Below are 25,554 nucleotides of genomic sequence, written 5' to 3'. Positions count from 1 at the left end.
TTAATTTTACTTAACCGTGATTAATAGTATTGATTATTATGATTTTCAAACTGTGGTCATTTATAGTGTAGCGAATATTTAATTTTTTTTATAGTCCAATTAATCATAATTAAAATATAAATTTTTACATTGATTTTATTTGAATGAAATAAATATTGTTGATTAACCATAATTTTCATTTTATACATGAGTCATTTCAGAATGCACAGTGGCATGAAATTCCGTAAATGGGACAACTAACACTAGAAGAAAATTTATCATAGACTATACCTTTATTGTTTATATATTAAAATTATGACAAATAATTATTATTAGTTATGATTACATAAAAATTGATAAAAAAAAATTAATTCGATTATTTATTTTTAATTATGATAATTAATTATAATTAAAATGTTAAATTTTCTTTTAGTATAATGTGACACATAATAATATATAATAAATCAAAATCAAAATATATACCTTACTAACTATATATATGAAATTAAAAAATAACAATATTTGCATCATTGACTATTACAAAAATAGTTTAGCATTCACATATATATAAAATTATAATTAACTTCAAATCTTTTTATTAAATATAAAATCTGAACCCTAGTTTTCACTAGACAAAATTCCCTCATGCAAAACCTAATAAAAACAAAAAAATTAAAAAAAAAAGGGAGAATGATCACACAAGTAATAAAAGGCGGCTTGTCAGATCTCTGGAGTCAATATTATTTGCTGTCAGTTCAGCATCTGCTCCTTCTCTCTCTAACCCTTTATATTTTCCTGTCTTTTCCACTTTTACATTAGCTATCAGTTCTCTGCCGAGGATTTCAACATGGAGGTTGTCATACCTTCCCCTTCCCACACCTTTGATTTCGATTTCAACAGCGCCCGCTCGTCGCCGAACGTCAGCCCGCCCTCCACGCCGAAGCCCTTCGGCGACTACTATTGCAGTGCTCCCACCAGCCCTTCTCACCTCTCTCAGTTTTACCGCGATGTTGATGAGTTCTCTGTCGTCGGCAATGGCAGTCGTCGTGGCGGGTCCAGAGAACCCTTCAAGAGTAGTGTTGGAGATGATTTTGCGTTTGATGTGAGCGAAGATTGGGAGTCAGCCTCCGTGTCTGCTGATGAGCTTTTCGACGGTGGAGTGATCAAGCCCCTGAAGACTCCTCCGCCGCGGCTGCACCTCCCTGCGGCCGGGAGAGTCAGTGAACATGTGATGTTGGAAAATCCCGCCACCGCTGTTTCTGCGTCGCCGCTATCGCAGACTAGAAAGATCATCCAGGGCGCCTTCTCGCCACGGCGGCATAAGAACAGTAAGGAAAGAGAGCCGTTTCTAGGTAAAAACGCGACAAGAGCGGCGGCGGGGAGTCAACGAGGAAGAGAAAGAGGTGGAGATCTTTCAAAATCCTCCAGCCGAAGGGCGGCGCGTTCCCTTTCTCCGCTCAGGGACGTACAATATCCATGGGAAGAAGAGAAAGAGCAGCCGCACAATGCAAAGAGTTCCTCTTCACAATCAACCCTTTGTTCAGCTCTGTCGACAGCGCCGGCTAAAGGCGGCGGCTACAAGAAATGGAGGCTGAAGGACTTCTTCCTTTTCCGTAGCGCCTCGGAGGGACGCGCCGCCGATAAAGACCCCCTGAAGAAGTACACGGCGGCTTTGAGGCACTCAAGCTTCCGTTCGATCGACAGCCCCGGGTCAGGATCCGGTTCGAGAAGAAGGGGGCCGGTCTCGGCCCACGAGATGCATTACACGGTGAACCGGGCGGTTTCGGAGGATTTGAAGAAGAAAACTTTCCTGCCGTACAAGCAGGGGATTCTGGGCCGGCTGGCGTTCAATCCCGCCGTCCACGCCCTGGCCAACGGCTTTGGTTTTTCTCGTAAATGAGTACAAAAATTAGCCCACAATTTACAATTAATTATTTAATATATATATATATATATGTATCTTTTAGGGTTTTATTTTTATTATTATTTCTTTTGTGTTATGTTGTATAGAGTCTTTTTATGATGTGTACAATCCGCACATTGGAAAATATGAATCAACAAGAATTTTTGACTCATTATTATTATTAATATTTGTCCCAATAAATATTAAATTATGGTCCGCACAAGAAAAATATCACATTAGGCTAGAAAAAATTTATTATTGACTATGAATTAAATCATAGTAAATAGTTATTATTAATAATAGTTAAATAAAAATCTATGCAAAAAGTTAGATTACCCATTATGTACATGATTTTTTTCATGATAACGAGCTATAACAAAGTTTTTTGACATGCGTTCAGTCATACTCGCAAAATCATAACTAACAACTACTGTGTGGTTTGAACTGTGACAATTGATCATAATTAAATATTATATTTTTTTTAGTGTTACAATAAAAATATCTCCAAAAAAAGATTTTTCTAAAATGATATTTTAGATTTTAAAATTAGATATTTATTATGAATAGACAAAAAGAGTTATGTCTGGACATCTCTATATTATGAACATTAATTTTAAAAATGGTAATGAAAAATTACATAAAAATTTTCATCTCACACAAAACTCTATATGAAATCAAAATAATAGGATTAAAAAGTACAGCGTACATAGGGAATACTTATTATTAATTTATTACTCATTTTGTAACTCGGAAAAAATAAAAAAAAAATGTCTAGTAAACAATTTTATGGAGAAATATATATAAAAATAAAAATAATATTTAAATATTTTCCTTCTTTAATAAGTTGATTAACGTCACTCCACCACTCGATGACAAAATTTTTTTCTGGTCAACTTCTAGATGAGCAGAAGAGTCTCATATATATCCTACTTTAATTTTTAATTTTCCGTTGATTTTGCTATTATTTTTCTTATTTATTGAAAAATAAATATTTTTTCCTCTGACATATATAGAAAAAGTAATTCATTTTTTTTTTTACATGCATGCAACCAACCTACATGCACACACCTAAAATTTGAACACGAGATCTTCCATAAAAAAACTTTATACTCAAACCATTAAGTTATATCCCCCGAGATAAAAGGTAAATCAATTTTTATTAGCCCGTTTTTCAATAATTACTCTTGTGTTTGTCTATACTCAGATGATTTTTAGTATCGAAATCAATGGCACGAGTTCGATTCCCATAAGAACTTGTTCTTGGGGAGCATACAAAAAGCGACGTTGCTACATTTGAAGGGAACAAAATTTGAGACACTTTGAGCATACGGAGCAACCACCGAGCATCATAGCCACCATCATTGTGGAAGATATTAGACAAATGATTATCAGTGTTAATTTATCTCGTTCTGTTAGTTCATATGCGTTATATAAATTATGGCGTATCCCTTGGCCTGTCAAGAGGGAAACCACCAATTGAGCATTCTTGTACTGTACGATCTTATTTTATTAATGAAACTTACATTTACCCAAAAAGAGAACATCGTTTTTGTAATAATATGGTAAAGTATGTTGAGTTCTCATAAAAATTGATATTATTATAAATATATATTTATTATTTGAGAAATTATCGATACTATCTAATAATAATATTTGTCCAACAATTGACCCGTTTCGTTAGTTTCTTTTAGGATTTCATCTATATTTTGTATTGAATTGTGAAAATGCAGTTTTTCACCCTTCATTATAATTTTATATATGTATTTTTTAAAAATATATTATTTTGTATATAATGCCCATCCAAATAAGAGAAATACATAGTTTTTCAACTTTTTAAAAAAAATTAAAATTTCATTAACAATAAAGTTGACATTTCTACCTTATCGTAGGATTACATAATTATGTTATATATTAAGAAAATATCTATAATTCATAAATAATAAAATATTTATAAATTATAATTATATCAAACCTGAAAAGAAATGAATATAATTTACACTTAATAATAAGAATTGGACATTTAAACGTTAGATTATGGTCAAACAAATAATATTACAGGGCACGTCGTAATATAATTTGGTTTCACACAATACCTCATATTTATTGGATATACTATAGTCCACGACGTTGGTTGTTAGGAAATGGACAAAAAACATGTCGATATACATCCTTGCTTTAAATTTATAATATAATAAAATTGGAGAGGCTCTAATTTTTTGTATTCTTCCCATGATTGATTGTGTATTGGTTGCAATGCATTCGACTTGGCATTAATTTTAAAATTGTAAACAAATATATAAGTATTAGTACATATCAACGAGACAAGCATAATTTAATTGACGAAATTAATGCCCATGAATAAGAGTTCGTTAATTCGAATTCCACCAATTATGGTAGTTAAATTATATATATTTGACATTGATAATTGACGTACAGTGGCCAAATTTTCAACTGTATTTCCTCTACCGCGCATGCTGCTATGGCACTTGGGTCTCTGCATTTATGCTGGAATTTCCTCAAGTTTTTTCTCCATCCACAAGTGATACACAAACGAAGCAAACATAATTAATTAAGCTTATTGCACTTTATTTAACAAAAAATATGATTACATTTGGAATTATTATTTGATATAATAATTAATCATTTTCTTAAAGTTCAATGGTATTTTTGTCCGTTTATTATAACTTAAGGGTAAAATACACTTTGCTCCCCTGAATTGCTCGATGTGTAACATTTACCCTTAAACTAACAAATGTAACACTTACCATATTGGCTGGATAAAAATGTCCCTTATGCCTTGAATAATTATATTATTCTCAATATATTTTAATATTTTTCATATTAAATTATCGTCAAATTATTCTCAATATATATATATATATGTGGTAGACACACAACAAATAATATAACCAACAACTCATATATGTTGTTTAAAAGAAATTGACAAATACATATGCTTATTCAAAAGCTAAATATTTTTTTAAAAAATAATGAATAAATATATTTTATCATATTTAAAAAAAAAATATGTTCAAAAAATCGATATGTAATTACTCATTTTTATCTAAAAGAACGAATAGTTAATAAATTAATTTTATTACCAAATTAATAAAATCTTTTCATGAAAGTTTTTTATGTATTTATTGTACTCATTTATTACTTAACTTTGAGTTTGTAAAAAAATAAAATTCAAACTATATAACTCGTTAATTATATTTTACTTTACTATAAATAATAGATATTTTTTTTTCAATTAAGAAAATTTTAATTAAACTTAAAATACAAAATTACTAAAAAAAGAAATTCTTTGAACTATTTATATATATAATATAAGGACAATATTATCTTAAAATATAATTGTTGGGGGTAAGTGTTACATTTGTTAGTTTATGGGGCTAAATGTTACATGACAAATAATTTAAGGAGGCAAAGTGTATTTTTACCCTAAATTTAAAGGATAGTTTAAAAGAGAAGGGGCAATTGAAAATATTTATAGTGCAGGGGATAATTGACGATCATGGTATGTTTAAGGGTGTAAATTGTATTTTACCCAAAAGGAAAAAGGCTTAATGTAATTTAGGGGAATACATTGCTTCATTTTAAAAATACAGAGGAGGTAAATTATTAATTTTGAAAAATTCAGAGGTCTAAATTGCTATTTTTATTTTCATATGAGGATAATTTGCTAATTTACAATATTACAGGGAATATATTGTATTTTACGTAAAAGAAAGAAAATAAGAAGCAAAAGAAAATTCAAATGTTTATTCATCTTCGGTACTATTTATAACGAATGAATTAGAGTAATTAGTTTGATTGATAAAATATATATTAATCAAAATATCCTCGAGTAAATCGATTTTTACACAAAATTATCTATTTAAAAATTATTCTTTTCATGTGCATTTAAAATTAATATAAAATATTTTAAAAAGTATCAATTATAATCACTTATTTATTTTATGTTTTTTCTTTGATTATTAAATAAAAATAATAAAAATTTAAATTATGCACACGTATCGAGTGTCTTTCTATATATATAACATTGTAAAATTAGTCCCTTACTTTGGAGTCATTTAAAACTTGACCCTATGCTTTATGGAATTATTAAAAGTTTAAAAAAGGTCAAAGCATTGCAAAAAGCTCCTCCCACTAATGGACGCTAAAACTAACGACTGAACATTTTTCTGTCCGACGTGTACATGACTCTCACATGAGTTTTCTGCCGTTAATTTTAACGTCTGTTAGTGGAAGGGGGCTTTTCTGCAATAGATTGGTCTCTTTTTACAATTTCTAACAAAACATGTGGTTAAATTTAAAATCTCATAAAATATGGGTTCAACTTTAAAATGATCCTAAACTGTGGGACTAATTTTGCAATTTTACCACTTTCCGTACCTAGTATTACTAATAAGACATACAAATTGTGATTTTTACACTAGTTTTACTTTGGTTGGGACGTTGTACTTCACCTGCTGGGCAGTTCGGCTAATGCTCCTTCCCACAACCTTCCCGCCAAAATACAGGCACTGCTGCACTACGCTCCGCCCCCTCCTTCTCAAACTTTACTTCTCTTCGTCGGCAGCCCAGCAATGTCTCTCCCTAGCCGAACCCGAGCTCATCCACCAAGAACATGTAATTCCGGGCGTCACTTTCCCGTCAGACCCCGAAACTACTGCCCAAGTACTATCCAATTATCTCTCCTCAGGCAGGCACTCCGATACGCTCTCCCTCCTCCGCCGCATCCCACCCTCACGATCCAACGTGTTCTACTGGAACAGCCTCATCAAGCGAAGCGTCTCGTTGCAGGACCAAAGGAGGGCCCTCCAACTTTTTGATGAAATGCGGAGGCTTGAATGGATACCCGATGGCTACACTTACCCTTATGTTTTCAAAGCCTGCGGTGATCTTTCTTGGTTGGTTATTGGGGCATCGGTACACGCTCTCGCGCTTGTTTCTGGGTATACCAACTCCAATGTCTTCGTGGACAATGCTGCGGTAGCTATGTATGGCAGGTGTGGTGCGTGTGACACGGCGCAGCAGCTGTTTGATGAAATGCTTGAGAGAGGGGTGTTTGATACAATCTCGTGGAATTCGATTATATCTGTTTATGTGCGTGTTGGCGAGTGTAGAAGAGCTTTGCGGATGTTTGAACAGATGGTTTCAAAAGGTGATATAATGTTGCGGGCAGATGCGGTTAGTTTGGTAAATGTGCTTCCAGCTTGTGCTTCTGTCAAATCATGGAGGAGCGGAATGGAAATTCACGGGTATGCACTAAGAAGAGGTTTACTCGAGGATGTGTTCGTGGGGAATGCTATAATAGATATGTATGCAAAGTGTGGATTAATGGATCAGGCGAAGAATGTGTTTGGTAGAATGGAGCTGAAGGATGTAGTGTCTTGGAATGCACTGGTTACTGGATACTCCCAGATTGGGAAATTTGATGATGCTTTACTATTGTTTCAGAGAATGAGGGAGAAGGATATTGAATTAAACGTTGTGACATGGAGTGCTGTGATTGCAGGGTATGCTCAAAGGGGACTTGGAAATGAGGCACTCGATGTATTTAGGGAGATGATACTCTCAGGGTCACAACCAAATGCAATTACCCTTGTCTCAGTTTTATCAGGTTGCGCAGCTGTTGGTACATTGGTTCAGGGTAAGGAAATTCAATGTTATGTCATTAAGCAATTCCTGGATTTGGAAGCGAATGATCGCGGAGATGAGATGATGGTGATCAATGGGTTAATAGACATGTATGCAAAGTGCAAGAATTTCAGAATAGCTCGGACAATGTTTGACTCAATTGAGAGAAAACATAGAAGTGTGGTGACGTGGACAGTTATGATTGGAGGATATGCTCAACATGGGGAAGCCACTGATGCCTTGGAACTTTTCTCTGAAATGCTAAGTGATAAACACAGAATGATGCCAAATGGCTTCACAATATCTTGTGCACTCGTCGCTTGTGCTCGTCTTGGAGCCCATAGAATTGGCAGAGAAATCCATTCTTATGCACTGCGCAATCGTTATGAGGAGGCTATGCTGTTCATCTCAAATTGCCTCATAGACATGTATGCCAAATCTGGGGATGTTGATGCGGCCCGAGCTGTGTTTGATAACATGATAGAGAAAAATGCAGTCTCATGGACGTCTATAATGACAGGATATGGACTGCATGGTCGTGGTGAGGAGGCTCTCCATATTTTTAATGGGATGAAGACAGCTGGTCTGCCAGTTGATGGAGTGACTTTTGTTGTTGTACTTTATGCTTGTAGCCACTCTGGGATGGTTGAACAGGGGATTAATTACTTCAACAACATGAAGGAGGATTTTGGAGTTGTTCCAGAAGTTGAACACTATGCTTGCATGGTTGATCTTTTGGGGCGTGCCGGTCGCTTGAATGAGGCTATGAATCTCATTAAGGACATGCCAATGGAGCCAAATCCAATAGTTTGGGTTGCACTACTTAGTGGTTGCAGGCTTCATGGGAATGTAGAACTTGGGGAACATGCAGTTGATCAGTTGTTAGCGCTTAACTTTGAGAATGATGGCTTGTACACGCTTCTCTCTAACTTGTATGCCAGTGCTAGGCGGTGGAAAGATGTTGCCAGGATCCGTTTGTTGATGAAACATTCAGGAGTAAAGAAGAGACCTGGCTGTAGTTGGGTACAAGGGAAGAAAGGGACAGCAACCTTTTTTGTTGGGGACAAATCTCATCCAATGACTAAAGAGATATATAATCTCCTTGGTGATCTGATACATCGTATCAAAATCATGGGCTACATACCGGAGACCAGCTTTGCTCTTCATGATGTGGATGATGAGGAGAAAGGGGATCTTCTATTTGAACATAGTGAGAAATTGGCTCTTGCTTATGCCATTCTCACTACCGCTGCTGGGATACCTATTAGGATTACCAAGAATTTGCGTGTCTGTGGTGATTGTCATACAGCTATTACCTATATTTCAAGGATCATTGAACATGAAGTTATACTCAGGGACCCAAGCCGCTTCCACCATTTCAAGAATGGATCCTGCTCCTGCAAAGGATATTGGTAAGATGGAGTAGATTTCATGTAAGTCATTCATGGCTTCCAACATGCTTAAACCACATTATTGAGTTATCAGAGATATTGCGTGACAAGTGGGACAAGTTCGGAAAAGAAGAATTGGACAACATGGAAGTCGAAAAACGCTGTGTCCACCTTATCAGAATGATCATAGGCTGGTTATCATGTCCACTTCAACTTCTTGTGAGGATAAATTCTTCTGCCAATGACAAGGGTAAACGAGAGCAGGCCATTGATGGACACATGGCATTGAGGTATAAATCATTGTTGCAATCTTATTAGTTTCATTTTCTTTAACTATCAACATAGGTAAATTGTTCTGTATCTTCTATGCATTGTCTTTGTATGTTTGTGAAGGTGGGAGTTGGATTCATTATCGTTATCCTTGTGAATTGATCCATGAATTTAGTTGCGCACAATTCTCCATTGAAAGATTTGAACGATTATGACATTTTTGGAGATTCCAAACAAAGTATTCTTAACAGAGAGTGATTGTAGCCTTGGCTCCAAATTCTTTTATAGATCCTAAAAACTTCTCAATTTAATACAATATGGGGACTTGAAAGACTTGCACTTGATTTGACTTAGTCTTTTAAAAGTAGCAGCATTTTAAAGAAGCTCAGTGCCGGGTTATGTATTTAATAGCTAAAAGGTAAAATTAAAAATGTATGATGCCATTGGAAAATTAAATAAAGTATGGGCCTTACAATTTTTATGATGTTGTACTTCAACAACCATACTCGTAAAGAGATCTCAGAAACTATATCCATCTGTATGGAAGTTGCAGTTCAGAGGACAAATGTGATTAATCCAATGTCCCAAAAGCCCATTGATGTACTTGCTCTGTCTATTTGGCATGTCTAAATATATTGTAGTTGTGGACAAATGGGATTCATCCAATTCATAGTTTTCCTCCTTAGAAGCCCTTTCATGATTCCTGTCCATCACTTAGGCGCATCATATTAAAATTGCTGAATAGTGAAATAGCTGCTTGAATCTACATATTGGTGGCTTAATGATGACAATTTGAGGCTTGGGATCCCAGCTGGAGAAGGTAGCTGAAATCTCCTCTTTCAGAAACCGTCTTAACCAATAACGTAAATCCTTATTATTTCTTGGCAGGGAAGCAAGAACTATGCCGCGAGCTTTCTGTTCACAAGATATCATATCTGCGCAGCAGGTAAATTGGGGAGAGAGCATTTAGCATGTTCCTCATCAGGCCACTTATTTGATGATATATACCACTAACATATTATGGTAAGTTTACTCATTTCTCTCAATGGAAAACTAGGAACAAATTTACTCATTTCTCTCAATGAAAAAATAGGAACAAATTCAGAAGATCCATTGTGACCGTGAGATCACCCGATGCAGGCATTCGATTTTGCACGAGAAAATTTTCTCTGGCTCGACTGTCTGCAGTCCCAACTTCAACCAAATAGCTGCGTCCAACAGCAACTGTGCAAGCAAATCCTGTACCCTCCACAGCTTGACGTCATATCTGAAGTTAACAGCAGTTGGCCATGAGAATAGTATTGGCGGACTGCTTTTGCATTGCAGGAGACATGAGGCATGCAACCAGGCCTTTGCTTTCTTGTTGTAACAGTTTACTCGCGTCAATAGCATATTATTAAGGCAACCTTACTTGATATTTCACAGAGTTTACTATGTTTTTGATATTTTTTACTTAGTAGTTGGTTTACCATCTCGAAGTTCTATTTTTTGGTTAGTTACTGAAAATTCGTGCTTATTTTTGCAGAGAAATTACGTGCCTCGCAGTTGCATAATACAACACTCTTGATTCGGCTGACAGCAAATGATCACTATATTAATGCATGTTTTATTGCGGCGACAACTCATTTGAAGTGAAACTGTAATTAGTCTTATTTAATATCCAAGGTACCAAAACTACATCAAATTGTCAAATGTGGTTAAGAAATTGTAGACTTAGGAATCTGTAACGATGCGTGCATACACTATAAAGGTACAGGCTCATGTGGGATGCCTAAAATCACAGTCAGTCTCAATTCTAGTGATCTCACAAGTTTCTGGAACCAACCATTCCTAGGCTGGTATTCTGAAAGCAAACTTTGTTCAGTCAGCATACATTATAAGTCAGCAACTTTGTGGTGGATCGGGGCGTGAGATTAATCCAGATAAGTGGTGGAAACAATTAGCAGACATTAGTCGAGGTTATCAACTTTAATGGGAGTGATATCATCCGCGACTTTGAACTTTCCAACCAAGCGTGCAAAGAACACCATCTGCTGCTCTAGCGTGAACTTGATATTCTCAGCCTGTGTAGACGTTAATCAGCAAATCTTTAACATTGGGATACATGACTAGAATTGATAGTTGGCATACCTTGCGGAAACCATGTTGCTCTCCTTCATACTCCACAAGAGCAACAGGCAAACCTTTATCCTTCAACGCATGGTAAATTTTACGTGATTGATCAGGGGGGACAACCTGTAAAGTAAACCAAATACAACTCTTTGAGACTAGAAAATCATGGATATGGGATATCATAGGCATATGAAACAAGGACCAATTGATGATATACCACTCAAGATTTATAAAGAGACAAGTTAATTATGTCTTGGAGAAAACAAACAGATAGAGATAAGACAAAAAAGGTTGATTCATGCATACCTTGTCTTCTAATCCTTGAAATAGTATTAAGGGGCATGAAAATTTATCGACAAAATTGATAGGTGATCTCTTGAAGTATTCGCTCTCGTCACCTGCAATCATTCAAGTCATCTCTAAAATACACAGCAAATTTGCATGGCAAGAAGCATATAACAAAGTTTTTGGACATGCATATGCTCTGGTTCAGTGTTTACCTACAAGATTGTCGATATAGTGAGATTCAAACTTGTGAGTGTCATCTCTCAATGATTTCAAGTCAGCCACCTGTTTGTTGGCATGTAATTACTCATGTATTATACAAAAACACTTATTCCCAAATACATGCTAAATTAATTAACATTATTAACTAAAACTTAGATATAAATAGACAACAAAGACAACATGTCACATCTATAACAAAATTACCAAAATAATGGCTATTATGCACCTCGAATGAATTGACTATTCAATTGTTTGTGAATAAGGCTGAAGAACAATAAATGTAAGCAAATAAAAAATTATAATTATTAACTATGAAATGTGTAATTGAGACCATAGTTACTAGAGATAATAAGCACTCACCCCATACAAGGATGCTCCTGCTTTAAATGTGTCCCTGAATGCAAGTGCAGCTAGGGTTGTGTATCCACCCGCAGAACCCCCAGTGATACATAATCTTTCACCATCAACTTTTCCACTATCAACCTTGAAACCAAAAATTATATCACCAAAAAGACAGACTAAAGGTTGTACAGTCTAGTAGGAAGAAAACGGAAATTCTGTTACCAAAAACTTGGCGCAGCTGCAGCAGTCATTGACATCAACAATTCCCCAGCGCCCAAGTAGTCTATCTCGATATTCACGGCCATAACCTTTAGAATGTAACTGTAAGCATGAATTCTACTGGTAAAAAAAGAGAACAATGATATAGTTAAAAAGGTCAAGAACCATCATACCAGTGCTTCCACCATAATTAACATCCACAAAAGCCCATCCACGACTAGTCCAATACTGGACACTGAGATTTAAAATACCGCGGGTCTCAGCAGTAGGGCCTCCTGTACAGTGCATGATAAGAGGTTGACATTTTTAACACACTTGACAATAGAATCAAGTTAACTAATTCACCGAGAATACATGATGAGCATCTGTTCTTAGTAAAAGGCAATACACCAAGTATGTTGACCATCCACATAGTTCAGACAAGCAAAGCATTCACCTCACGTTATTTGTTTCACAATGTCGGACACAAACACACATGCTGCATGTTCTATTTCATTCACAAGATTTAACACACATGCAAATTTTAGCAAATTCATATACAAGAAACAAAACCAATTTTTCCAAACAGAAGACATTAAATAATAACTAATACCCTAGGATGACTTATCATGTTATCTTATATCCATTCTTGCTATAGTAACAGAAGACAAAAATATGAAATGAATGAAAAGTATTTAGCAATCCTCAACCAAGTCATTTGCACGTAAACCTAAAAAAATTTCCATTTACTACAATATCCTCATGTAGCCACTTGACCATCACTCTTGTCCATCACTCTGGTAAGAGAAGTTTCTCCAAGGTGACATAGAACATGCAATCACTTGTCACCAATTATGATTTCAAAACATCTTGTAGAAAAAAATTAAGCAGCTCCAGACACAGTAACATTTCTGAAATGCAGGTCTCAATTCTTTGATATAAAAATGTTACGGAAAAAGAAAACCAAAAGAATACCATGACTCTTTAACAGTAGTGGAGGTTTCTCCTCCGCACTGGCTTGAAACAGAGGGTTGGTTGGGGGATAAAAGTATGCATATGCAGTTTCCCCTGGGACTTCTGTCGGGAACTCTATTAGTTCTGGTGAGCTTATGTACGGCCTGTACGATGAACTTATAGAAGAAGAAGACCAGATAATACTAAAATCAATTGCTTTGGATTTCTGATCATCTAATGCCACCTGGAAAGAAATAAATGTCACTATCAAGAGCTTAAAGTTCCAAGTGTGATACTATAGAATAATAAGAACCGGCACCTTAGCTATTGATGAAGGAAGAACTGCAGATGCTCCTTCAACATACAGGCAGTCAGGCCCAGATGTCTGCATAAATTAGGCATGCCTGTAAGTAATTCCCATATTCACCTGATTCATCTTCAGAAGGAAATAAAGATTCATAACTAGAATTGAGGCAATGTTATTACTATATTATTTGTATCTGTGAAAGGAATATCAAGTAGCGACATCTTGTTCTGCGAATCCAGAATTCCAAGATATGACCTCCCATTCATCCTGTAGTCCAATTGAATAAATCCTTATACATAAGGTAAAAGACATGAAATTAGATAAATAGGTCCTGCTGACGGACAAGAATAACATATTCATGATAAACAACTCTATAGACAAATTTGTTTTCCCTAAGCAATACTTTCTTCACATCACCTGTAGCTGCAAGCAATTAAGTTCTTCTGACTAGGACTCTGAAGAAAGTCATATGAGTTCAAGCCAAAAACCCATAATGGTTTTGTGAACTCAGCATTCAAGGGATAAACAGGCAGTACTTCATTTGTGAATTCCACCTAAGAAATAGGAGAAATATGAAATCAAAAAGGCTGTATTGCCCGTGGGCAGGTACAACTATTATGAAATTTCTGTTTAAGTTGCATGCATTATGAACAGAATCCAACCAAAAGAAAGAGCCACCAAGATGACAAGATTCAGATTCGAAAGTAGAAAGGTTGGAACAAAACAAATTATGGAATTTCTGGAGCGTGGGAGATTGTTCCTGAAGCTAAAGGACTGTTAGCATCAATTTTGATGAGGTTTAGTTTGGCAATTTTCATAGCCAAAATTTGATTCCATTTTGTTAAAGAAAAGGACAAGACTATGACTCAGGATCAGAAAGATAATGAGACATAGCGACAACAATCTGATAGTGACCTCATATGAAAATTCAGGTATGTTCAATAAGCTCATTTTATGATCTTCATCACATGTCATTGTCGAGATTTCAGCAGTCAACTTAACATTTTTTTGTTGATGAGTCTTAATACCAGTGTTGTACTGTTATCTTCATCTTATTTAGTCAGTAATGTCGAAGCACCACTTTAATTAACATGTTAGTAGTTTCATAATCAAAGCTCATCCCTAGAAACCGATGTCGTCCAGTCATCCGTTGAAAATAGAGATACTGTCACCAAAAGAACAATGATGATTTCCTTTTCCAAGATTCTTACTTCTGTCTTCCAAGACTTTTTTCTTTATTTTCCATTTATTATATAGTTCTTCTACTTCGTAGAGTCTCAATACTATGAGTTCATTCTTCCTAAAGAAGTTCAATGTGTCAAAAAACCTAATTTCTATCACACAAACAGGGGAAACAGCCTCGTTTTCTCAAAATATCACCAATGGTAATGTTCATCTGCAGTCTGTAAGCCATCCATATTTTTCATTTACCTGATCCAAATTTCTAATATTACCCATCAATTAACTATCTAAAACTTCATGATTTCTCTTTGACGCATAAAGTATATCCATGTACTTAGCCTGCATGAGGTGAAGTGGCAAATATCCAAATCCACGGGGACAAATATGGGGGAATAAAACATAGGGTGGAGAAAATTGGAAAGGAACAGATTTCTCAAAGAATTAAAATTACAAATGACAAGATGAAAAATATACCCATCTGTAAATATTCCAAAACCCGCTTTGTCTATCTGTGACGAAGAAAAGTTCCCCTGAAATGTTAAGAATAATAAAACAATCTCAATAAGAACTTGAAAAGGAAGAAAGTGAATAACATAAGAAACAAAAGAACCATGTTCAAGATCTAAAGCATATATAGAAAAAGAATAAAGTGATTCTTGTTAGGTGTTTTAGGAGTTGAGAATGCCATTAGGGCTTTAATTGACAAAAGTACCTGATCTCACAAACAACCACTAAAGGCTGTAATTGCATTTTGTCATTAGAACGCACAAATTGGTTCATCAAACCTTATATACTTTCACTTGGGAAAAGGTAAGAAAAGCCTATCATGTTGCGATCAGATGTTCACAAGATGTATCAAGTAGAGTTTTTAAATAGTACCTTCAGGTGACCACTTAGGTTCAGTTGGTGATTCCACAATCGATGGATCACCACCAGCAACGCAAATCCGGTTTTTGATGTGTCTGGAAGGGAGCATTTTTGGACCAAGAAAAGAAACAGTCAGGATTTATCGAAATTTTGGCCTCTCAACTTGACCAAAGTAATCGATCAACACAATGAATGGGTTACAATAAGATGATGGCTGGCGAGCATCAGACAAAGACTTTTGTTAAAAGAACCTAGCGGTCTAACAAATCTTATATCATATTTGGCTGAGAAACAAGTCATGTAAAATGATATTGAAACTAGATAGTAGAATAGTACAAAACTAAGTAGCTTTCATGAAAAGTTTCAAACATCTAGAAATGGTGACTCTACTATCCAAACATCTGACAGAAAATTCTGACATCAACATTGGTGAGTTCAATGGTGTTGTCGAACTAAATATGACAATTGTTGCAATAGGTCAAAGTATGACACGTTGTAGGAGGTCACCTCATCAAAAGAATTTCTTGTTTCAGCTAGAATTGGACATGACTATACTTATCATTCCATGGAACTTGTTCACAGTATATGCAGCGCAAATCATTTATACTGACAACTGTCTCTCTGTCTTTTTGTGCATCACTTATTGATTGTTCAGGGTGGGAAAGGTTACACCAATTTTATATCATTCACAAAGTTTACGGGAACTTTAAGAAATCACTAGTGATAAAAAAGAGCAAGGGATCAGAATAGTTAGGTTCAAGGTGCAGGAAATCTAAGAGGAAAAATAGTGTCAGAACTCTATGCAAGCAATTAGACTGCTAATTCAAATAATGTAAACCTTAAAGAATGCCAATCAAGAAGAACGTTCTGCACAAAAGGAATCCACAAAGATTTTGTCAACCTACCCATTCTCAGAGAGATAGCCAACCCAAAGTTCAGATCTGTCCCATGGCATGTTGGGATGGCCCCATTCAATCCACGCTACTCGTTCTCCTTTGTGATCGATCCGAGGAAAAGCATAGAAGTCATTGCCTCCAACTAATATTTCAGGTTCTGCATGGTGAATGGTCAGATTTATCTATTTCCAGGGGGGAAAAAAGGTAAACTAGCTAGAGAATCAACCTACCCCTAGCCTCTCTCTGTAAAATATATTAAATAGGAGAATACAACTTCCACCAATTCTAACGAAATACTCACACAGGCACAAGCACAGATGTATATTTCTACCTTTTACATCGTTGCTGCTGAGATCAATTGAAACAATTGTTGTGGTGGCATTTATACTGCTTTCACGACGATCTATCAGAAAAGCAATTGGCAATTCAAGAATAAAAACTTCATAAGATGTCAGAAAGCGAAACTAGTTTAACTAATGAATTTTGTTAAAGAATGAGAATAAATCCACAATCTACCTTCCCTTACTGTCAGGTAGCGATTAAATCGAGAATCAAATACTCCATCAGCATAGCAGACAAGCGGCCCACCGTAGTCCGGCGTGATTGGCACTGGGGCTAAATCTGCTAGGATGAATTATTAATAATACAAATGAGAAAAACTCTTCACATGAGAAACTAAACTCTATACGAAAATTAAACTCAGTCAAGAGGATTAAATTTTATTAGGCTACCAATAACAATATTTTCTTCACTCTGATAACATAAGTAATTGAGAAACATTTGCTACAAGACAAATAGCTATACATATGCTCATAAAACAAGTTGAAATAATAATTTGAATCCAGTTCAAAACCAGACTAGTACAACTCGAATCCAAACAATAGGAGCCATTTGTGATATTAATGGGAAAGAACAGACTTAGAAAGGATGACCTTCGGATGAAATTGACTGCTTGTAGAGCCTTTGATCCTTGTAATTTGAGAAGATAACAGAGTCCCCGGAAATGCTAAAGGCCCCCCCTCCATATTCTTGTGCCACAGTCCTCACAGCAAAATCTTTAGGTGTAATATCAATTGGCTTGTCCTTTTCACTCTCAGCTTGTCTTACCAGCACATTTCTTCTGAAACTCCCAAAAGCTTCAATGAGTATGAAATGCAACACTAAATTTCTTGTGGTGTAAAGACAACCAAAGCCAATCAAGGATCAAAGTCGTTACAATGAAATATCAAGTCCTACTCCTTCGGGTATATGAACTAGAGGAAATTATACGCCAAGGAGAAAACTTCAATATTTTGGATTGATTAACTAAAAAAGAATACATCTCCACATTCATAAGCCTCACATGTGAGAAAGAAGAAATCTTTCAATATTTTGGATTGATTAACTAAAAAAGACTACGTCTCCACATTCATAAGCCTCGCATGTGAGAAAGAAGAAAAGCTTCAGTTACTTGCAACAAGTATCTCACAATCAAGAAATGCTAGTGTTTAATTATTTCAGTACACAATATACTCATCACTAGTCTTCCAAATGAAGAAGCATAAGAAGATAGTAGTTTCACAGTCAGCCAAATTTAATAAACACAGAGCACATTTCAAATGAAGAAGCATAAAAAGATTGTTGTTTCAACACAACACCTCATCTGACAACACCAAAACACTAAAATCAAATTCCTAAAATTTTAAAGCACTCGCATATTTAGCATTTACTATATCTTCGTATTCATCATGATATCGTTTTGTTCATCCAAATGACATGACTCCATTAGAATCCACAAGACTTCACAAACTGAAGTACAATAAACTCTATCAAATAATTACTGCAACAAAATCTTCATTAAGGGGTACACCACCACATACAAACACCACTTTTCTCAAACTCTCAGAGGGTAAAATCTAACAATAGCCAAAAAAAAAACCCAAACTTCATAATGTGGATGACATATATATCCCTCTCCAAGTGTACTAGCACAAGTACGACAAAAATTAGAATACCCAGATTCAGTTGGGCGTGATTCAAGCCAGAAGAGTCGGCCCGAATCAACCGCAAAGCCGCCCAGCCGTTTATCCGAGCCAGAGACAACGTCTGCGGTGATCGGGGACTTCCAAGAACCATACGGAGCGGAGACCTTGGTTTGTTCTGCTGCAGTTTCCGAAGCTGACGACATTATTGCAGTCGCAATTCGTCTTCTGCAGTGAAATTGGGGACAAACGGATGCTCTGTGAAATCTTGAAAGTTGGAAATGCGAGAGAAGTCGCGGAGAGTGGGAGTGATGAGTGAGAGTGAGAGAGACAATGGCACAAAATGCCATTTCCTAAAGTTTATTACTTCCATTTCTTGTGGCGGTTTTTTTATAAAGTTTTGCCCTTTCACTTGTGTTTGGGCCTATCTTGTTTGCGCCAATACGGACACGATAATAAAATATTTTAAAAAATTAGAATACTATATAATATATTCTTTTATTATATAATTTTATTTTTTTATAATAATTAAAATATAATATAAAAAAATATTAAGATAAAATATAAAATAAATATATTTTATATTTAAGTTTTTAATCAAAATGCATACTTAAAGATACACATAATTAGTTTATTTAAAAAGTAAGCAATGAAAATTATCTAGTCATCCAAATTATTTAAATAATCATAATCATCTTTTGAATTTGTAGTAATTTCATTACAAAATTTTTAGTTAAAGAGAATTGAATTAATTCTTTTTCTTTCTTATTGAGCTCAATGTTTTTACTTGTTTTTATGAAAATCCAAAACTTGAAATTATAAAGAAATCGTAAACGTGTTCAAAATGTCCAACATGCTAATAAATGTGTCTGACACTATGTCTTTTTTTCTATTTTGTAATTTTGGATATGTGGATGTTGTGTCCAAGCCATGTCCGTAACTGACACTACCCGAGTAATTTTGTGGAGTGTCCATATATTATAAGTTCAGACCCTCTTTATATTTCATTTTCTGTGTGTGAAAATATATAACTTTTTCAAAAAAAATAATAAAATTATAATTTTTGTCTTGTATTTTAGGACGTCAGCACTTTTTATTCTGTAACTTACTCTATTTATATATTTAGTTATTTTTTTACTAATTTTATCTTGAATATCTCATATTTAATTTTTTTATAAATTTAATAATATATTATTAATTTTAATTATTTTTATATTAAAATAGATCTCATTTTTTATCTTATAACGATAATTCGTATACTAAGCACAATATTGGCTTCTTGGCACTCTTCAGTGTGAGCTTGTCAGCAAGTGTGCTTGTGGGCTTGGATTTTAAGCTCAATTCTAAATTCAACTAACCTCAAACTTTAATTCTCTAATTAAATATAAAATTTAAAGTTGATTAATTCAGTTAATTAACTACAAGTCCAAATCAATTAATTTAATTAATTAAAAATAAATCTTAATTATTAATTAATGATGGTGTATATACCAATCATATAGGCTCCAAATTATTTAATTTTTCATGGACCAGTTTCATAAATCGTGCAATTAATTGAGTTGACTCCTTAAGTTAGTTGACAACTTTTTCAAAATTAATCCAATTATTAATTCCATCATGGATTTGTGTGTGAATCTTTAAATTCACTATTCAACTAGACTTGGACTTGAACACATACAATTTACTTTACAACCTTTGGACAGATTAATTGAATCATATCTTTAAATAAATCATTCTTGATTAAATACTTAATTCAAGAGGACCGATTGTACATGGATGATCACCTAACAATGTCCATGGCTCTTCATGAACCTGTAAATTGTGAATTTCGTGCAAATACCATATTTTCATTAATCCATCTCCAGACCGAAATTTAGGACATGAAATTTTCAATCGATTCCCATCTAGGACTTTGATAAATATGTATCCACTTTTTCTAGTGTTTCTCTTGTATCAATAAATTATTTGATCAACAGTCGTTAATTAAGAGAGTTCACAACGTAGAGAATACAGGAGATCGTCATCATCTCATGACAAACAGTGGATCCTATCTTGAACTTACCAACCTCCATGCACGATTTGACTATGTCTAGATCATGACATTTTAGCAACCCGGATGAATGTAGCTGTGTCAACCATGATCATGTTAATTTAGTGAACTTGATAACTCTTTATCAAGCACCCACTCAAGTGCCTAAACATCACACATCGTTGTTTATGAAACACGACAATCATCATATGAGTACATGATTTAGTGCAAGACCAATGCACGATTGCGGTAGAATAGAGTTGTAATTTACTAGTTATTCCAGATGCCCCCCAAATCTGAAAAAAAAAAAAAAAAAAAAAAAAACAAACAAACAAAGGTTACTTGTATTCCTCGGAAACCCCTGCCCACATCACCATTCAATATTTCTTGGCCCACTATTGCCAAAACACCCACTTGGCCTAATGTGAGTTGGATCACTTAGCCACACTTCATAATTAAAAAACGAGCACTGTGAAAGTACATGCCGCTCAATCAAAGAAAGATGATGGAGAACTGACCAAAATGGGCACTAAATACTTTTCGAGAGATCTCCTCCAAATCACTAGTATGGCTATCGAAATCATGAAGGAAAAGAAGTAGTTAAGCAAGCCGCCCTAGCTAGTAAGCTCTCGAAATGGTAGGAATGGAGCCAACAATAGAAGTCAGCTTAGTTAAGATATCCCCCGGCACATAAGATAGACCCAACTGGTACTCCATCTAAAGAAGAGAAACTACTAGGTCAATCATAAGCCCTAACTCAGGGAAAGGGAAGCAACAAATAATTATAGTTGATGCTCCATTCCAATGAATTCTCAACATGGAACATTCACAATCAAATCATAGAAGTTGATTTCATAATTGTCATCGTACGCGCACCCAACTCAAACGATAATGATTTAATGATTTGAACTAAATACATACATTATATTGTATAGAGCATAAGATGAAGATGGTACGAGAAGAATCCTCATTATTAACATTATCAATGAGCAAGATAATTTAGAATATTTTACAAACAGTCAGCAATTGACTTATGATCACCTATTGTAAAAGTTCCTTGCCACTATAAGAAAAAGTTCGAATAGCATCTATATGTATTCCTTGTAAAATAACGAAATTCATTATTAATTTATATTAGCAACGAATTTAGCAAAAAAAAAAAATATTTACTTACTGATTAGCTCGATGCTAATTTTAGCATCAAATAATTTTGTTACTGATCTTGCTACAAAATTTACTAAGGAAAATGAATATTTTTGTTCCTGATCACCAACAAATTTACTCTCGATCTAATTTTCATAGCTATTGACTATTTTCTTGTAGTTAAGTCAAATGCCAACTATGTGCTTTTTTTTTTTTTTTTTTAAATTATTGTCCTTAATTACAGAATTAAAATTGGAGGGGACCAAACATGTAATTTTCCTATATTATATCATATATTTGCTGAATATTGTGTTGAATATCTCATATTTTTAGAAGTATGTTTGATGTGAGAGATAGCACGTTCGACTTCTCTGTATAAAAAATATCATACGAAAAATATTACACTGTATATAAATTATACGAACAAATTCTGTATTGCATTTTTGTGTGAATAGTGTTATGGTGTAGATCTTATTATGAAAATATACCTATGCTTGAGATTGATAAAATAATTAATTTCTTTTAAACTTTCATATAGAATAAGATTTTCTAAAAAGATGAAATTCCAGAAGTACCCTTAGTGCTTGAAAAAAATTAAAAAAATCCATCACAATTACATAAAATAAAGTTCAAAATAAGAGTATAAAAATTCAAAATCCTTTGTTATAAGATATAGTTAAATTGTACGGAAATCCTTTGGGATTGATACTTATCATGAATTACTTTGTGATTTAAAAATTTGGATAATGTGTTATGAGGGTATTTAAATAATTTTATAAATTTTTTAAAATATTTTATCAGACAACTGAAAACTTATATATAAACTTTCAGAAATAAGATATTATAATTATTTGAATTTTCAGAAAAAAATTGTTCAACTCACCCACTTTCTGAAAATGGATTTGTATCAAGTCCATTACACATTCAATATTTTTTCAAATGTATCTTCTTGTTTCACATCTCCTTGGCAGTGGGTTAATTATACTTAGACTTTCTCTAAGGGTACGTTTTTCTATTTTTTTGAAATTATACTTACATTCTTTTTAAAAATTTACTGCTTACAACAAACCATCTTTTATTAGAATTTGAACAAAAAATATTAACGTTAGCAAAAAAAATTGCAAAGTTTCTAATATTTCATTTCATTTAATATTTCATGTAATAATTTTGTACTTATAAAGGAAAAAATGTAATGATGTTAACCTCCTCCATATATATATATATATATCTGTATATTATATTATGTCTTTATAAGTACGAAAATATACATGAAAATATTAAATAAGAGGCAAAATTGAAAATTTATATATATTTTTTTGCTTACGTTGGTAGTTTCTATCCAAACTCTAAAGAAATGAAGTTAGGTGCAAATCGAGATTTTTCGAAGGGTTTATAAATATAATTTCAAAATATTTTTAGGGGAAAGTGTAATTAACTCCTTCTCAATTACTTATACTCTAATGGTAAAGCTGAACCGCCCATCGTTGGCCTACTAACTGAAGTCAAATGTTGTCACATTCATAATGTGAATTTAAATTTTTGTTTAGGTGTTTGGTAGGGCCAAATGTATGTCATAATTCAAGATGCACAATAGGCCAAAATGCGTACCCAATAAAAGAAGCGATCAAAAAACTCGATCAGATCTTAAATATCAATAATTGGGATCGGCCCAAGAGTACCTAGAATTGGGCGTTGGTCGGCCCAATTTGGCCCATTTTTTTTATTTTATTTAGTTGATTCATGATATGTAATTTTTAGTTTATTTTTTAAATTTATTATATTTATAGCTTTTTCAAATTTTTTGAAATTCTTAGACTTTTATTTTTATTCTTCACTTTTAATTTTTTAGTATATTAATTTATTAATGCTCTTTTTTTAAAAAAAAAAACTTATTTTAAGTCCTTTTTGGGTTTGTTATGATCTAATTAGTTTATTATAGTAAACTTGTGAATCAAATTATTACTTAACTCATTATTTAATTGTAACTATATTTTTTTTTCTAGTTATAAATCTTTGTTTGATTTGATTTATTATTTATCTATTCCATAATACAAATATAAGTTTAAGTAATTGCTCAAAAGAATACTTCAATTTCACAAAATAATGATGATAATGAAGCAAGCCTAATTGCCCCTAGTTTGGGCTTGATCCGAGCTTGGAATTGGCTTCAATTAGGCAGTTCATGGGTCGGGCCTAAATTTAAATATGGACCCAATTAGACTCCATTTAAAAACCGAAACCATTCTAAAGACCGATTACAAATAGTATTTGGCTCACAGTGGACTGAGCTTCTTCAAATTGGTCCGCATTGGTCCCTAAGTATTGATTCTAATGCCGTTAGATTTTGATTCTCGATGATAGTAGATTAGCTATAGAAACTATAACCAGCATACATTGAACAGGCGCAATCCTTTTTGGTGAATTTGTGAGGTGTTACCCTAATCAGCACACATGGAACAGGCGCAATTCTTTTTGATGCATTCATGAGGTATTATCCTAACCAGCACACATGAACATGCGCAATCCTCGGTAACCAATCAATAATTGTGACCCTGGTTTCTCCTCCTTTGTGTAATAAAAAAGGAAGGGAAATGGTAAAACTGATAAGATGAGTCCCCAACCGGCTGTTGTGCAACTTGTACAAGCCAAAAAGCTGCCTTTATCATACTGAACTTTTGGTGTTCAATATCTGCATGTGATTGATGACTCATGATGCCAAATAAGTAGGGCAGTTTCTGGAGTTTGATTTCCAGAGAAATGCTGTAAGATAATGGATTGATTCATGAGTCGTGGAGCTTTATCCTTCTTCAATTCAGGTATAAAAGTGGAAAAGCCCTTTTCTTGTGGTTTCTGTTCCAGTGTTGGGCAATTTACATGAAACTTCGACACTCTCTTTGTGGAAAATTTCCAACTTTTATTTTATATTTAATATGATGAAATTTTAGGATTACTCGTTTACCGGAAGTATAACGATTGTAGATGATGAGAATTTCTTGCAAAATAATTAAATTTATTGTTGGTGTGTAGATAGCGATTAATTTCAGGTCTAAAAAGTTTCTAGCTAAATCGCTCTTACCTGTGATTTCATGGCGGCCATCTATGTACAATGAATACACATGCACTTATAGTTGTTTGGTAATGTATTTTAATTATTGTTGTTTGAAAAATTGATCGAAACCAAATAATGTTGAACATAAATAAGCGATTAAATTAGGCTAAATGTAAAGTTTATTGATGCTTTATATTCTTTTATGCTTAATTGCTTACTTGCGCACATAAATTATTTGCATCGATGGTAGCAAAATTAGTCCGATAAGTATTGGATTGACAATTTTAGTCTTGTAAGTTTCAATTTAGTGACAATTTTAGTTATTTCTCCTACTAGTAGAGAGAGAGAGAGAGAAAGGTGAAATAGGGGTCATTTTTTTATTTTTTTTATGTCAGCATCCTACGAGGATGCCACGTATTTAATTCGAGTCCAGTTGGCAGTCGCAACCCTAAGCCCCAATTTGTCCAGCTAAAATCTGGCAATTTTTGGTCGAAAAGATTAAAATTGTCACTAAATTAAAACATACAATATTAAAATTGCCAATTCAATATTTATGGGAGTAATTTTGTCACTCTCTATATATACAGGATTAGTTTTGCAATTTACCGATAAAAAATTATAGTTAGAACCGAACAGAATAAGAAGCGCCATCTAATGGAGCCTTGCTAATCTTTTTTTGGGTGAAATGTAAGTTTCATTCAACCAAGAATAATATTTACAATGTACTCCGGGCATACCCGAAGAGATACAAAAGCCCACGCTAAAGATTAAGAACGATCAAAACCGTGTGGGAAGAGTGTCCAAAGGACCCTATACAA

General features: G+C 34.0%; 3 protein-coding genes across 6 annotated transcripts; 2 read left to right on the top strand and 1 right to left on the bottom strand.

Annotated features, from left to right (window-relative positions):
- The first annotated feature begins 737 nt into the window (after window positions 1–737).
- On the top strand, window positions 738–2,054 carry LOC105166313 (uncharacterized). The gene has a single exon (XM_088882462.1). It carries the CDS (start codon window positions 827–829, stop codon window positions 1,877–1,879), a length of 1,053 nt encoding a protein of 350 aa, XP_088738588.1. The 5' UTR covers window positions 738–826; the 3' UTR covers window positions 1,880–2,054.
- Window positions 2,055–6,333: 4,279 nt separating this feature from the next.
- LOC105166228 (Tetratricopeptide repeat (TPR)-like superfamily protein) lies at window positions 6,334–10,665 on the top strand. 3 transcript variants are annotated; one of them, XM_011085506.3, is made up of 3 exons: window positions 6,334–9,209; window positions 10,078–10,135; window positions 10,283–10,665. In XM_011085506.3, the coding sequence occupies exon 1, from the start codon at window positions 6,374–6,376 to the stop codon at window positions 8,942–8,944; it is 2,571 nt and encodes an 856-aa protein (XP_011083808.1). In that variant the 5' UTR covers window positions 6,334–6,373; the 3' UTR covers window positions 8,945–9,209; window positions 10,078–10,135; window positions 10,283–10,665. The 3 variants fall into 3 exon arrangements, with proteins under 3 accessions (XP_011083808.1, XP_011083807.1, XP_011083805.1); XM_011085505.3 differs by having other exon boundaries at window positions 10,078–10,212; window positions 10,330–10,665; XM_011085503.3 differs by having other exon boundaries at window positions 10,078–10,212.
- Window positions 10,666–10,814: 149 nt separating this feature from the next.
- LOC105166229 (alpha/beta-Hydrolases superfamily protein) lies at window positions 10,815–18,887 on the bottom strand. 2 transcript variants are annotated; one of them, XM_011085509.3, is made up of 18 exons: window positions 18,549–18,887; window positions 17,487–17,674; window positions 17,071–17,175; window positions 16,886–16,957; window positions 16,564–16,711; window positions 15,671–15,753; window positions 15,266–15,321; window positions 14,027–14,163; window positions 13,789–13,876; window positions 13,622–13,687; window positions 13,324–13,546; window positions 12,543–12,644; window positions 12,373–12,458; window positions 12,169–12,291; window positions 11,802–11,871; window positions 11,608–11,699; window positions 11,320–11,424; window positions 10,815–11,252 (listed from the first exon to the last, which is right to left on the bottom strand). In XM_011085509.3, the coding sequence occupies exons 1-18, from the start codon at window positions 18,863–18,865 to the stop codon at window positions 11,139–11,141; spliced, it is 2,175 nt and encodes a 724-aa protein (XP_011083811.2). In that variant the 5' UTR covers window positions 18,866–18,887; the 3' UTR covers window positions 10,815–11,138. The 2 variants fall into 2 exon arrangements, with proteins under 2 accessions (XP_011083811.2, XP_088738756.1); XM_088882630.1 differs by lacking the exons at window positions 10,815–11,252; window positions 11,802–11,871 and having other exon boundaries at window positions 11,315–11,424.
- Between the last annotated feature and the right edge of the window lie 6,667 nt (window positions 18,888–25,554).

This window comes from Sesamum indicum, linkage group LG7 (genome assembly GCF_026168435.1).
Source record: "Sesamum indicum cultivar Baizhima isolate 11 linkage group LG7, ASM2616843v1, whole genome shotgun sequence".
NCBI lineage: Eukaryota > Viridiplantae > Streptophyta > Magnoliopsida > Lamiales > Pedaliaceae > Sesamum > Sesamum indicum.
The sequence above is the reverse complement of the archived record's forward strand: the minus strand, read 5'-3'. Positions and strand labels throughout refer to the sequence as shown.

What these genes read in the sequence shown, in the direction of transcription:
- LOC105166229 (XM_011085509.3), bottom strand. Translation starts at nt 18,865, where the DNA reads ATGGCATTTTGTGCCATTGTCTCTCTCACTCTCACTCATCACTCCCAC. An exon ending in ACCTAAGTGGTCACCTGAAG is followed by an intron (nt 15,322 to 15,670) that starts GTACTATTTAAA and finishes TTAACATTTCAG; the next exon opens with GGGAACTTTTCTTCGTCACA. An exon ending in TTCAAGGATTAGAAGACAAG is followed by an intron (nt 11,425 to 11,607) that starts GTATGCATGAAT and finishes TTTACTTTACAG; the next exon opens with GTTGTCCCCCCTGATCAATC.
- LOC105166313 (XM_088882462.1), top strand. Translation starts at nt 827, where the DNA reads ATGGAGGTTGTCATACCTTCCCCTTCCCACACCTTTGATTTCGATTTC.
- LOC105166228 (XM_011085506.3), top strand. Translation starts at nt 6,374, where the DNA reads ATGCTCCTTCCCACAACCTTCCCGCCAAAATACAGGCACTGCTGCACT.